The sequence below is a fragment of the Lithobates pipiens genome, unplaced genomic scaffold (assembly GCF_037356315.1).
Source record: "Lithobates pipiens isolate NorthernLeopardFrog02 unplaced genomic scaffold, aLitPip1_a1.2 Scaffold_3, whole genome shotgun sequence".
NCBI classification, from domain to species: domain Eukaryota; kingdom Metazoa; phylum Chordata; class Amphibia; order Anura; family Ranidae; genus Lithobates; species Lithobates pipiens.
In genome coordinates this window covers 130,237,426-130,251,973 of record NW_027507790.1, presented here as the reverse complement: position 1 = coordinate 130,251,973, position 14,548 = coordinate 130,237,426, and the positions used below count along the sequence as shown (strand labels likewise).

General features: G+C 47.7%; 1 protein-coding gene across 1 annotated transcript in view; it reads left to right on the top strand.

The window, feature by feature from the left end:
* Window positions 1-3,164: 3,164 nt before the first annotated feature.
* CAMK4 (calcium/calmodulin dependent protein kinase IV) overlaps window positions 3,165-14,548 on the top strand; it is a 318,697-nt gene continuing 307,313 nt past the window's right edge. The window contains exon 1 of the mRNA XM_077462295.1: window positions 3,165-3,505. Coding sequence (XP_077318421.1) covers window positions 3,330-3,505 — 176 coding nt within the window. The 5' untranslated portion in view covers window positions 3,165-3,329. The remainder of the gene's footprint in view (window positions 3,506-14,548) is intronic.

The following is a 14,548-nucleotide window of genomic DNA, read 5'->3' as shown; positions in this document are numbered from 1 at the left end:
TAATGTGAAGATGTTACACAGCGTGAATCGTGAAAAAATCATGACCTTTATTCTAAGCAAAAAAAAATTGTGATTCTCATTTTGGCCAGAATCGTGCAGCTCTATTGATCACCAATGTAAGGAACATTCTTCTCACTGACCACCAATGTAAGGAGCATTCTTCCTAATGACCACCAGTGTAAGGGCTGTTCTTCTCAATGACCACCAATGTGTGGGCTGTTCTTCCCAATGACCACCAATGTAAGGGGGGATTCTTCCCACCGATCACCAATGAAGGGAGAATTTTTCCCAATTTTTCTTTATTAAAAGTATTGTAATCAATAAGCATAAAATCACTATATATACATAAATATATACATATTTACATAAATGAAAATAAATATAGCAAATCTGCTCTCAAACAAAAAATACTTTACAGCAAAAACATAAATCCTATTACAACTCACACCACTACACCAGACATCAAACTTGTGAGGTCAAGAAACAAACCCGCACCCATTATGCATGCAGCCCTTCTTCAAAAAGAAGATAATAACCGACAAAAGCTAAGGGAGTGAAAGAAACAGAAAAAGAAAAGAGCTCCTCACCCAGAGATGGGCAGTTCACCAAAGGCAGGTCTGATATTCCTCCACGTCCTTATCCAGACTGCCCGAGGCTCCCTGCCCTTCTCAAGACCCCGAATTTTCCTTACCTCATGCAGAATATCGTGCACCACCACCTCAAAAGAGAGGACTTTCTTCCGCAGGGTAATCTTGCACCGTGCATTCCATGTGAAGTAATGGACAACTATACTAACTAAAAACAGTGTATCGAAATCAAAATCACAGCGAGTCAGGAATGCCCTGTACACCCACTCCGCATAACTCATGTGATAGGAAAAGGGGATGCCTGGAGCCATCCCCACCCTTTTATACACCTCTATGTTAAAGGGACACTGCAGCAAAAAGTGGTCCATAGACTCCACTTTACCAACACACTCCGCTCTAGGACAATCCCGATCATCCACAGGGCGATGCTTCAAGTTCCCTCTCACATAGAGCCTTCCATGGAAAGCAAGCCAGGCTTGATCCCTAAACTTCAAGGGGATTCTTTCCACTGATCACCAATGAAGGGAGCATTTTTCCCACTGGCCACCAATGTAAGAAACATTCTTCCCCCTGACCACCAATGCAAGGCATGGCAGGGTGTTCCCTTCTTTTAATGAAGGGTGTCCCTCTTATTCATCTGATGAAGTAGGGAGGTGGGAATGTTGTCAGACTTTTCTATAGCTATGAATCTGATCTATGACATGTATGCTGATGGGAATATTCCATGCTGCTCCTGGCTTCTATGCACAGTGCAGTGTTGAGGATCACTCTGGGGTCCCCCCATGATTTCTGTGCACAGTGCAGTTTTGAGGATCACTCTGGGGTCCCCCATGCTTGCTGTGCACAGTGCAGTGTTAAGGATCACTCAGGATCCCCCATGATTGCTGTGCACAATGTAGTGTTGAGTATCACTCCGGGGTCCCCCCATGATTTCTCTGCACAATGCAGTGTTGAGGATCACTCTGGGGTTCCCCATGATTACTGTGCACAGTGCAGTGTTGCAGATCACTCTGGGGCTCCCGGTGATCGCTGTGCACGTGCAGATCACTCCAGGATCCCCCATGATTGCTGTGCACAGTGCAGATGACTCCAGGCCCCCCCATGATTGCTGTGCACAGTACAGTGTTGAGGTTCATTCCGGGGTCCCTCATGATTGCTGGGAACAGTACAGATCTCACCGGGGTCCCCCATGATTGCTGTGCACAGTAAAGATCACTCCGGGGTCCCCCATGATTGCTATGCACAGTACAGATCACTCCGGGGTCCCCCATGATTGCTGTGCACAGTACAGATCAGTCCAGGGTCCCCCATGATTGCTGTGCATGGTACAGATCACTCCAGGGTCCCGATGATTGCTGTGCACAGTACAGATCACACAGGGGGCCCCCATGATTGCTGTGCACAGTACAGATCACTCCAGGGCCCCCCATGATTGCTGTGCACAGTACAGATCACTCCAGGGCCCCCCATGATTGCTGTGCACAGTACAGATCACTCCAGGGTTCCCCATGATTGCTGTGCCCAGTACAGATCACACCGGGTCCCCCATGATTGCTGTGCAGAGTGAAGATCACCCCGGGGTCCCCCATGATTTCTGTGCACAATACAGATCACTCCGGGGTCCCCCATGATTGCTGTGCACAGTACAGATCACTCCGGGGTCCCCCATGATTGCTGTGCACAGTACAGATCACTCTGGGGTCCCCCTTGATTGCTGTGCACAGTACAGATCACGCCAGTTCCCCCATGATTGCTGTGCACAGTACAGGACATTTCAGGGTCCCCCATGATTGCTGTGCACAGTACAGATCACTCTGGGGTCCCCCATGATTGCTGTGCACAGTACAGATCACTCCGGGGTTCCCCATGATTGCTATGCACAGTACAGATCACTCCGGGGTCCCCCATGATTGCTGTGCACAGTACAGATCACTCCGGGGTTCCCCATGATTGCTGTGCACGGTACAGATCACTCCGGGGTCCCCCATGATTGTTGTGCACAGTACAGATCACTCCGGGGTCCCCCATGATTGCTGTGCACAGTACAGATCACTCCGGGGTTCCCCATGATTGCTGTGCACAGTACAGATCACTCCGGGGTCCCCCATGATTGCTGTGCACAGTACAGATCACTCCGGGGTCCCCCATGATTGCTGTGCACAATACAGATCACACCTGGGTCCCCTATGATTGCTGTGCACAGTACAGATCACTCCGGGGTCCCCCATGATTGCTGTGCACAGTACAGATCACTCCGGGGTCCCCCATGATTGCTGTGCACAGTACAGATCACTCCGGGGTCCCCCATGATTGCTGTACACAGTACAGATCACACCGGGGTCCCCCATGATTGCTGTGCACAGTACAGATCACACCGGGGTCCCCCATGATTGCTGTGCACAGTACAGATCACACCGGGGTCCCCCATGATTACTGTGCAGTAGTGCGCACCGAGGGAAATCCTCTTATTATTGAAATATCACCCGGGCAGAACATGTGATGAGCGAAGCAGGATGATCTCCAGTACAGCGGCCCCTAGTGTTCAGTGTGTGGCGGTGCACGTCTAGAGGGACCCCGGGGCCGCCTGTGTGGTGTAGGTTGGATTTCGGAGGTACCCGGGCGCTCGGTGATCCTCCTCCTCATTCTCCTCCTCATTCTCCTCTTGCAGCTGACCGTGGCTCCATTGATCGGGGATCAGTGCTCGGTGTCCCTGTGTCGGTCCCTCTCCTGGATCATCCCGAGATGCTGAAAGTCACTCTGCCCTCCTCATCCTCATCTTCCTCCTCCTCCTCCACTGCCTTCTCCTCCACCTCCTCCACTTCATCCAGGTCCGCCAGCGCTGCCCCCGACTACTGGATCGATGGCTCCAACAAGGACACCTTGGCCCAATACTACGAGCTGGAGTCCGAGCTGGGACGGTAAGTGGACGGAGGGTATCCCTTGTCATGTCCGCTCTTGCCTCCTCTATGGACCATTCCCTGTCTGATCGGAGGAATACCGGGGAAAGTTGTACTGGAGGTGCTGCCAGATGTCAGCCTGCACCCTCCTCAATGGCCAGCAATGGCATGCACGCCATGGAGCCAGACTGGGAGGAGGGCAGGGGTACCCATACATGGCTAGGGATGGGGACACTATGATGGTCAGAGATGAGGACACTATGATGGTCAGAGATGAGGACACTATGATGGTCAGGGATGGGGATCTATGATGGTCAGGGATGGGGACACTATGATGGTCAGGGATGGGGACACTATGATGGTCAGGGATGGGGGATCTATGATGGTCAGATATGAGGACACTATGATGGTCAGATATGAGGACACTATGATGGTCAGGGATGAGGACACTATGATGGACAGGGATGGGGACACTATGATGGTCAGAGATGGGGACACTATGATGGTCAGAGATGAGGACACTATGATGGTCAGGGATGGGGACACTATGATGGTCAGAGATGAGGACACTATGATGGTCAGGGATGGGGACACTATGATGGTCAGGGATGGGGACACTATGATGGACAGGTATGGGGACACCATGATGGTCAGATATGAGGACACTATGATGGTCAGGGATGAGGACACTATGATGGACAGGGATGGGGACACTATGATGGTCAGAGATGGGGACACTATGATGGTCAGAGATGGGGACACTATGATGGTCAGAGATGAGGACACTATGATGGTCAGGGATGGGGACACTATGATGGGCAGGGATGGGGACACTATAATGCTCAGGGTCAGGGAAGCTGTTATGGGCAGGTATGGGAATACTATCATGGTCAGAGATGGAGATGCTGTGATGAAAAGGGGTTGGGGATGTCAAGACAGCCAGAGATAGAGGTGTTGTGATGGTTGGGGATTCTGCGATGACCAGGTATTGGATGGGATATGCTTTGATGACCACAGATGGAGATCCAGTGTTGGCCAGGGATAGAAGGTGCTTAGATTGCTAGGGATGGGGATTTTGTGATTACCAGGGATAAAGATACTATGATGGCCAGGTTTGGGGTTGCTGTTTTGACCAGGATCTGAGATGCTGTGATGGCCAGGGATGGAAACACTGTGATGGTCAGGGATGGAAATGCTGTGATGGCCAGGAATGGGAATAGTTTGATGGCCGGGGCTGACACCATTGTCATGGCCAGGAATGGAAATGCTGTGATGGCCAGGAATGGGAACATGGTGATGGCCAGGACTGAGAACATTGTTATAGCTAGAAATGGGAAGACTATGATATCCAGAGTTAAGAACTCTGTAATGGCCAGGGATGGGAACACGGTGATGGCCAGGGATGGGAACAATTTGATGTCGAGGGTTGAGAACACTGTGATGACCAGGGATAGGAACACTATGATGGCCAGGGCTGGAAGCACTGTGATGACCAGAGCTGGGAACACTGTGATGGCCAGGATTGAGAACACTGTGTTGGCCAGGTCTGAGAACCCTGTGATGGACAGGGTTGAGAACACCATGGTGGCCAGGGCTGAGTACACTGTGATAGCCAGGGCTGAGTACACTGTGATAGCCAGGGCTGAGTACAGTGTGATAGCCAGGGCTGAGAACACTATGATGTCCAGGGTTGAGAACACCGTGGTGGCCAGGGCTGAGTACACTGTGATAGCCAGGGCTGAGAACACTATGATGTCCAGGGTTGAGAACACCGTGGTGGCCAGGGCTGAGTACAGTGTGATAGCCAGGGCTGAGAACACTATGATGTCCAGGGTTGAGAACACTGTAGTGGCCAGGGCTGAGTACACTGTGATAGCCAGGGCTGAGAACACTATGATGTCCAGGGTTGAGAACACTGTAGTGGCCAGGGCTGAGTACACTGTGATAGCCAGGGCTGAGAACACTATGATGTCCAGGGTTGAGAACACTGTAGTGGCCAGGGCTGAGTACACTGTGATAGCCAGGGCTGAGAACACTATGATGTCCAGGGTTGAGAACACCGTGGTGGCCAGGGCTGAGTACAGTGTGATAGCCAGGGCTGAGAACACTATGATGTCCAGGGTTGAGAACACTGTAGTGGCCAGGGCTGAGTACACTGTGATAGCCAGGGCTGAGAACACTATGATGTCCAGGGTTGAGAACACAGTGCTGGCCAGGGCTGAGTACACTGATAGCCAGGTCTGAGAACACTATGATGTCCAGGATTGAGAACACCATGGTGGCCAGGGCTGAGTACACTGTGACGGCCAGGGATGGGAATGCTAATGCTGCTGATGGATCAGCACAGCGTCTATGGAGACAGCAGGCATTCGTATGCACACCACATCCCAGGACAGCGCAGGATGGCTTATCTGCCCAGGAACTGCAGTCTACCTGTTATTAAGCTATTAGGACTGATCTCTAGGGAGTGTTGCATTAGATTGTGTCTGACTGGAGTGGAGGCATCCGTCTCTCAATCGCTGATTTCTAATGCTCTTACACTTATATATAAGGCGCTATGAGCATCTCTGAGTAGCACAGTTGGTAAATTACATAGATTTGATCTTTCTGCCCCTGTTGAAGATTACAGTCTGTCTACTTATTTTAAGTCTATAGATATACTTTCCCTGCTGGGCAACAATGACTTTAGCTTATCTAAATATCTTTATGTGGTGACATATAGTTCCTTTACTGTATTTGGGTCTTATATAATGCTCAGAGAATCTAAGCCAAGTAATCTATATACATATTTAGGATTGAAAAATGTACATCCTCATCCAGTTCAACCCAAAAGGTCAGCCCCCCCCCCCCCCATAAAAAGTGATATTTTAGTTCTACATGGAGCCGGGGAGGCTAGCCAGTTCCTAGCTTCTGATATGTCTTGAATACTCCAAAAGTGAGATCCCCAAGTTCCTGATCGAATCAAAGAAATTATCTAGCATTGACCACAAACTGAAATATCAGTTTTGGGTGGACTGATCCCTTAAAAGGAATACAAAGAGGACCTTGTGTTCTGAGGGAACTCTAGCTATTCCAGTCTTCCAGAGAAAGGAAAACCCCAATAAACTATGGCCAAGTGCTGTAAAGGGAAATGGTCCTTCTTGACCTGCAGTGGGGTATTAGAAAATTGGTATTTTAAAGAGTGTTATCCTCTTTTTTAATTACCCAACAGGTTTATGGCCAGCTCATGTTTGGAAGTGTTCAGACCCATTATACTAGATCTGGAGCATTACAAATTCTGTATATCTGGACAGTTTCATGGCCAGCCCATGGTTGGAGGAGTGTTCAGACCCATCATAGTTAATCTGGGGCATTGAGGGTACTGTATAACTGGACTAGTTCATGGCTAGTCCATGATTGGAGGAGGGTTCAGACCCATCATAGTCGATCTGGGGCAGTGAAGACACTGTATACCTGGACAAGTTCACGACCATCCCATGTTTGAAGAGTTTTAATACCCATTATACTAGATCTGGGGCATTGAGGATACTGTATAACTGGACAGGTTCAGGAGAGTATCCATACCCATTATACTAAACTTTTGACATTGAGAGTACTGTATATCTGGCCAGGTTCATGGCCAGTCCATGGTTGGAGGAGTGTTCAGACCCATCATACTAGATGTGAAGTAATTTAGACACTGTATATCTGGATAAGTTCATGGCCAGTCCATGGTTGGAGGAGTGTTCAGACCCATCATACTAGATGTGAAGTAATTTAGACACTGTATATCTGGATAAGTTCATGGCCAGTCCATGGTTGGAGGAGTGTTCAGACCCATCATACTAGATGTGAAGCAATTTAGACACTGTATATCTGGATAAGTTCATGGACAGCCTATAGTTGGAGGAGTGACCAGACCCATCATTCTAGATGTGAAGTAATTTAGACACTGTATATCTGGATAAGTTCATGGACAGCCTATAGTTGGAGGAGTGACCAGACCCATCATTCTAGATGTGAAGTAATTTAGACACTGTATATCTGGATAAGTTCATGGACAGCCCATGTTTGGAGGAGTGACCAGACCCATCATTCTAGATATGGGGCAGTGAGGACACTGTATAAGTGAACAGGTTCATGGCCAGCCCATGGTTGGAGGAGTGTTCAGACCCATCATACTAGATGTGAAGCAATTTAGACACTGTATATCTGGATAAGTTCATGGACAGCCTATAGTTGGAGGAGTGACCAGACCCATCATTCTAAATGTGAAGCAATTTAGACACTGTATATCTGGATAAGTTCATGGACAGCCCATGTTTGGAGGAGTGACCAGACCCATCATTCTAGATATGGGGCAGTGAGGACACTGTATAAGTGAACAGGTTCATGGCCAGCCCATGGTTGGAAGAGTGTTCAGACCCATCATACTAGATGTGGGCCAATTTATATACTGTATAACTGGACAGGTTCATGGCCAGCCCATGGGTGGAAGTGTGATGGGTATATTGGCAGGATTGAGGCTGCCACTCCCAGTGATCAGACCCATCATACTAGATGCAATTCTATTTCATAAATATGTAATTCTACTAGTCTGTGATCCTCCATGGTAGAATGGTAAAGCTAGTCTTACACATGTAGAATCTCATTCGAACATTCAGTCAAGAACGTATATAAATCACTTGTATTTTTATATATAAATGTATTATATTCAACTTTTTTTATTAAGATCATGAATTTAAAGGAATATAAATGTATTTTAGCCCATTATCTGCACTTATTTTCACCCGATAATTTTTGGCGGCGATTATTGGCATCTTTGTTTCTATTGGCCAAATGTCGATAACCCTATTTTCAGATGATATATCAGTGCATCCCTACAAGCAACAGGAGGCAGCAGTTTTGCCTCCTGAATGGTTTCAAACCTCTTTTCACTGCCCTCTGAAAAGCGACCCATCACAAAGGAGAAAAGGAGCGTAAAAGGAGCTTTAGGCTGGCCATACATTATACAATTTTCTTATACAATTTTCCCTTAGCTTTACCAAAGCCATATAATATGAGATCAGACTTAAACACTTTCAATTTCAATCAGGCAGGCTCTTGCACTACATAATCGAAGGAAAATCTAAAGGAAATTGAACAAGAAAATTGTATAATGTATGGGCAGAGAATACACGGCTGTCAGCTTTGTCTGTATTAGTGAGATCATTATCACACTATGCGCACCATAAGGTCACCTTTGCCAGTGCCTGGTGGAGAGCAGATAACCCTGTAAGGGCAGCATGTGAGTTTGGTGAATCTAGAATTGCAACAATAAAAATAAAGGAAGCCATTTAGACATTGTATTGATTTGATCTATCCAGACAAGAATTCTTTGGACCAGGGGTAGGCAACCTTTTGAGTACAGTGTCCCGAAAAATGTTTTCAAAGAAATTGAGTGTGCCGATTTTATAATAAAAAAAATGTCTCATCCTCGATCACGAAAAGGATTTTTTATAAAGTAAATGCTGTAAACTACCTTAGTAGTGAGAAATGAACATCCTGCATTCTCACACCACAGATCAGATTCACCTTCACACCTCAGATCACCGTCCCGCTGCACATCTGCCCCACCTCTGTACCCCCCTGCACATCTGCCCCACCTCTGTACCCCCCTGCACATCTGCCCCACCTCTGTACCCCCCCTGCACATCTGCCTCACCACTGTAACCCCCTGCACATCTGCCCCACCACGGTATGCCCCCGCTCATCTGCCCCACCACTGCACCCCCCCTCACTCATCTGCCCCACCGCTGTAACCCCCTGTACTTCTGCCCCACCACTGTACCACCCTACTCATCTGCCCCAACAATCTACCCCCTTTTTCATCTGCCCCACCACTGTAACCCCCTGTACATCTGCCCCAACAATGTTCCCCGTTTCTCATATGCCCCACCACTGTACCTCCATGCATATCTGCTCCGCCACTGAACCCATCTTCTCATCTGTTCTAACACTGAACTTATCTGCTCATCTGCGCCACCACTGTAACCCCCTTTCTAACATGCCCCACCCCACGACTGTACCTTCTGTATGTCTGTCCCACCTCGGTCCCCTCTTCTCCTCTGCCCCACCACTGTAACCCCCTGCTCATTTGTTCCACTGATGTACCTCCTTTCTCCTCTGCACATCTTCCCCACCTCTGTACCCACCGCTGTAACCCCCTTATCATGTGGCTCATCACTGTACCCTCCTGCTTTTCTGTCCCGCTGCTGAACCCCCTTCCCATTCATCCCACCACTGTGCCTCCTGAACATCTGCCCCACAGCTGTACTCCCTTGCTCTTCTGTCCCACCACTGTAACCCCATGCTCATCTACCCCATCAATGTGCCCCTTTTCTCATCTGCCCCACCACTGTACTTCCCTGCACATCTGTTCCACTGCCGTACCCCCATGCTCTTCTGTCTCACCACTGAATCACCTTCTCATCTGTCCTAACACTGAACCCATCTGCTGCACCACGGTAACCCGCTTTCTCATCTGCCCCCACCAATGTACTGCCTGCCCTTTTGCCCCACCTCTGTTCCCCCTGCTCTCTTGCCTCACCACTGTTCTCCCTTCTTATCTGCCCCACCAATACACCTGTCACATCTGCCCCACTGCTCTACCCCCCGCTCATCTGGCCCATCACTGTACCCCCTTGCTCTTTTGTCCCACTGTTGAACCCCCTTCTCATCGCTTCCACCGCTGTACCTCCCTGTGCATCTGCCCCACCGCTATACCCTCCTGCTCTTCTGTTCCACCTCTGAACCCCTCCTCATGTACCCTCTTCTCATCTATGATATGCAGAGTGGTGAAAGGAAGCAGATATGAGACACATCCCCAGATATGAGACACATCCCCAGAGTGCAGGGTTCAGTAGTAAGTGACAGAATTCAGGAATAATTTCAAAGTTCCCAGAAGCTCAACAGTAATTCCACAAACCGTCACCCGATTGTGATTTTCTCAATCACAGTGAAATTCCTTCTTTCTGAGGCCGCGTACACACGCGGGGACTGTTCGCCCAACTTTGTCCGCCAAACAGTTTCAGCGGACAGTCCGCTCAAAATTAGCATGGACGGACTTGCCCACACACGACGAACGAACAGTCCGCTGAAACCGTGCGCGATGACGTGAACGGCACGTACGACGGGACAAAAAATACGACGTCCTATACACTGCAATGCAAACTTCGGCGTGTAAATCCTTTCTGAGCATGCGCGGAACTTAGTTTGACGAACAAGCCTACACACGAGGGGACTGTTCGCTGAAACAGAGTTTCAGCGGACAGTTTTTCGGAATTTCCGAAAAACTTTGTTCAGCAGACTGTCCGCTGAAACTGTCCGCTGAAAGCCCACACACGAGCGGACTGTCCGCCGAAACACTGTTCAGTTGAGCGAACAGTCCCCGCGTGTGTACGCGGCCTAAGATTGGTGGCAACCAAGCAAATCATTTTTCCTCCATGCTGAAGTCATGTGGTGACTCTCTGGGTTTTGACTGGATGTTAGTGATCATAGCAGAAGTTCAGTGTAAGAAATACACAGGAGAAAATGCATGTTGATAAGGGGGGGGGGGGGTAGAGGTGGGCGGGGTGTCTACTGACATCACGACTCCACCCACTGAGCCCTGGAAAACAGACCCACCCACAAAATCTGCAGTTTTTGGGGTCTCATAGCAGACAGAGGGGAGACATTTGACAGATAAGTATACATGCAGGAGGCATGTATATCATTCTAGATAACCAATAGTAGGTCCCTAGGGAGTGCTTGCTAACTGTGTGGGGGTTGCTTTAACTGTGGGAAGTCGGAGATCTGTGTTCCTATTTAGCAGAAACACAGGATCTGTCTTCCCTACTAACAGAATGACAATCTGCCTTGTTTACATAGGCAGACCAGCGTTCTGCCTCTATCGGGAATGATCGGGGGGGGGGGGGGCATTGGCTTGTGTACACATGCTCAGCAAATCCGACAACACACATTTGTCCACGGAAAATTTGAAGATATGCTAGCCAACATTTGTGGGTGGAAAGTCTGACAACAACTGTCCGATGGAGCATACACACTGTCGGATTTTCCATCTGTCATCGAACATTTCCCGTCGGAAAAAATGATAGTGTGTATGGGGCTTAAGACTGCTACTGGTGATTAAACTTAAAGTGGTTGTAAACCTAGTTATACCACTTGTACCTACAACAGGTAAGCCTATAATAACGCTTACCTGTAGGTACTGGAAATATCTCTTAAACCTGAATGGTTTAGGAGATATTTGCCATATACGCTTGCACCGACGTTATCGGCGCTTGACGTCGGTGCATGACTTTGGCGCACTTGCTGGTGATTTCTTCACCAGCAAGTACCGTGACTGAGGGTTCTCGCGCGCATGCATGAGGGTGACGTCACGCGGCTCTGGCCAGTCACAGAGCCGGAGTCCACGGCCCTGGAAGGAAGATGGGTGAAGGTGGATACGGCCACTAATGGGGACAACGCAGGCTTAATTTGCAGGTAAGTGCCACCTAATGGGCTAGTATGAGAGGCATACTAGATCATTATGCTTTTACTTTGCAGGGGAAAGCAGGGGAAAAAAAAGAGGAAGTAAAACCCATCAGGCTTTATGTGTTTTTACTCAAAAAGCATATTACTCTCAGCTTCCTCCTAATCTCCAAACTTATTTATTTTTTGCATGTGTGATCTGACTTCCTGTTAGAGGGTGGCTACATTCATTCTCCATGCTTTGGTTCACTTGCTCACTCCACAGGTGGACTAGGCATTATGTACTATGGGCATAGGGCATAATTGTAATGAGCATAGGGCCAAAACTAACGGGCACTGCTTGTTCCAACAAACAGAAGTAAGAGGGAAAAGTAGAGGTTCAGGAGCTCACATTACAAGGAAGCAGAAAAACACAGTAAAGCTTCATTCACATACATGGCTAGGGGGTGGTAAAACAAGCAATCTAGGCACAAATTTAGCACCCCCTAACCACTTACCAGAACCAGGGCATGCACCCACTCAGGGCTGTGCACACACCCGCAGCCACAATACTGTCCTTTGTGGTTGTGTGTTACCCTTGCCAAATGAGACCAATGCAAGTCTATGGGGGCCGTGCCTATATTCTTGTTTGCAGGGCGGTTGTGGTGTGACCCCCATAGACTTGTATTGGTCATTTCATTTTGTTAAGCGCTGAGCAAACTGTTGGCGCTATATAAATCCTGTATAATAAATAATAATGTGCGGCATTTACAGGGAGGCGACATATTGCCTCCTTACCACCTGTCAAACACCCTCTGAAAAGCAGTTCACTGCAGGTCGCATCTCATCTTTAGGTTTATTATTAGGTTTCTGTTGCTGGCTGTGTCCCCAGTAGGAAAATGTATTTGTGCTGTGACCTCTGTCCTCAGGATAAAAAAGGTGTGGGAAATCCAAAAGTTTGAGTTGTCACCAGAACAGCAATAGAAAGGAAATCTTCCGGTGGGGACATGTGTTTTCATTATGGTGCATTGTGGTACACTGCATTAGACAACCCGTTCAAAGTTCAAAAAGCTGCCCTGTGCCTTGTGGTACTTGGTGGTGCACTGGAATACAGCTACAACATTCATTGCTGTGCTATTCAAAGTGAACGCACACACATTGTGCTGCCCTGGGTTGTGGTAATGCTCACGTTACCACAACAAGGAAGTGTAAATGAGTCCTAATGATATATTCCTAATTTAGAAGAGAGTGCCTCCCACTTCCTGTTTTGTCTGCAGGACAGGAAGTGAAGTCAAATGTCCCCAATGGGGCGCAGATAGCAATAAAAAAAAATACTGATAGGTGTTTCAGGTGTCTATCTGAAATGAAACAAAATGTGTAGGCTTTAGATAAACTTTAAAATGAACATACTGCTGCAGGACAGCAATATTTTAGTATGAGGCAGTTTTTTTTATGTCAAATAGCTTGCAATTTATATGTTATTTCATTGTCACTGGAAGTCTATAGTAATGAGGTATCTGCAAGAGAAAAGCCATGACAGCAAGTCACAGAGGCCGGAGCCACCTTACAGAGAAAAGACCTGGTCATTCAGGACACGGCAGCAATCTCTGAGGTGTGTTTTTTTTACAGACGCAAAACAGATTGATTGGCAGGAGTCTATTCGCGGTCCATGGCATTTAGGTCGGTCATTTCCTACTGTTATTTTAAATGTTAAGAATTATAAAATTGGAATACAAAAAAACAAAAAAAGTGCTCAATCTAATGAAACCTTAGCCTGGTCATACACATAGCAGGTGTTAGGCAATCTCCACCACTTTAAAGCAATGTTAAACCCAAAAGCAAACATTTATTATATTGGAGCCTACCAATTCTTACATGTGATGGCTGTATTGTTTCCTTATTTCTTTCTTCTATTTGTATCTGGTGATCCAGCCAGTAAGTCTGTTGTTTTTCACAGCACAAGCTCTCCAGCAGAATCTATCAGTTTAAATGGATGAGACAAAATACTTAACACTGACAGGGGTGCTTAAAATTATCAGCTTTTCTTTATTTAAAACCCGCATCCTAAAAGGAAAAAAACTGTTTGCTGTAACTGATTAGAAAGTGTGGCTTTTGGCTTCAATTTGTTAGTGTGTTCTGATAATACATTTAACACTGCCCTCCCCCCTGACTGACAATGCTGCCGTCTGCTGTGCCCCCTGTTCTTATTCCTCCAGAGTTTTGTCTCACTAATACAGGAGGTGTGTGACCGTCCGGATCACCAGGTGAAAACAGAGGGCAAAAAGCCAAAGAAAAGGAAACCAATGCAATAAATTAAATGTCTGGTTTTGGGTTTAATACCGCTTTAGGACCTTATGTACACTTGCAGTTGGGGTCAGTAAAGACATGCAGCTAAGCTTCATTTTTACCACCACCAACCTCTCCACCTTAAGTTGCAGACAAGGGTGTACGCATGTCACTCCTGGCATGCTTTGGTTCCCCAGCCGTTGCAGGAATGAAACCCTCTGTCACATTCGGCAGGAGCTACCCGCCTAACCCAACCTGCATGGGGGCGCACTGCAGCCGTTCCGCAACTGCTTTCATTACACAGTGATG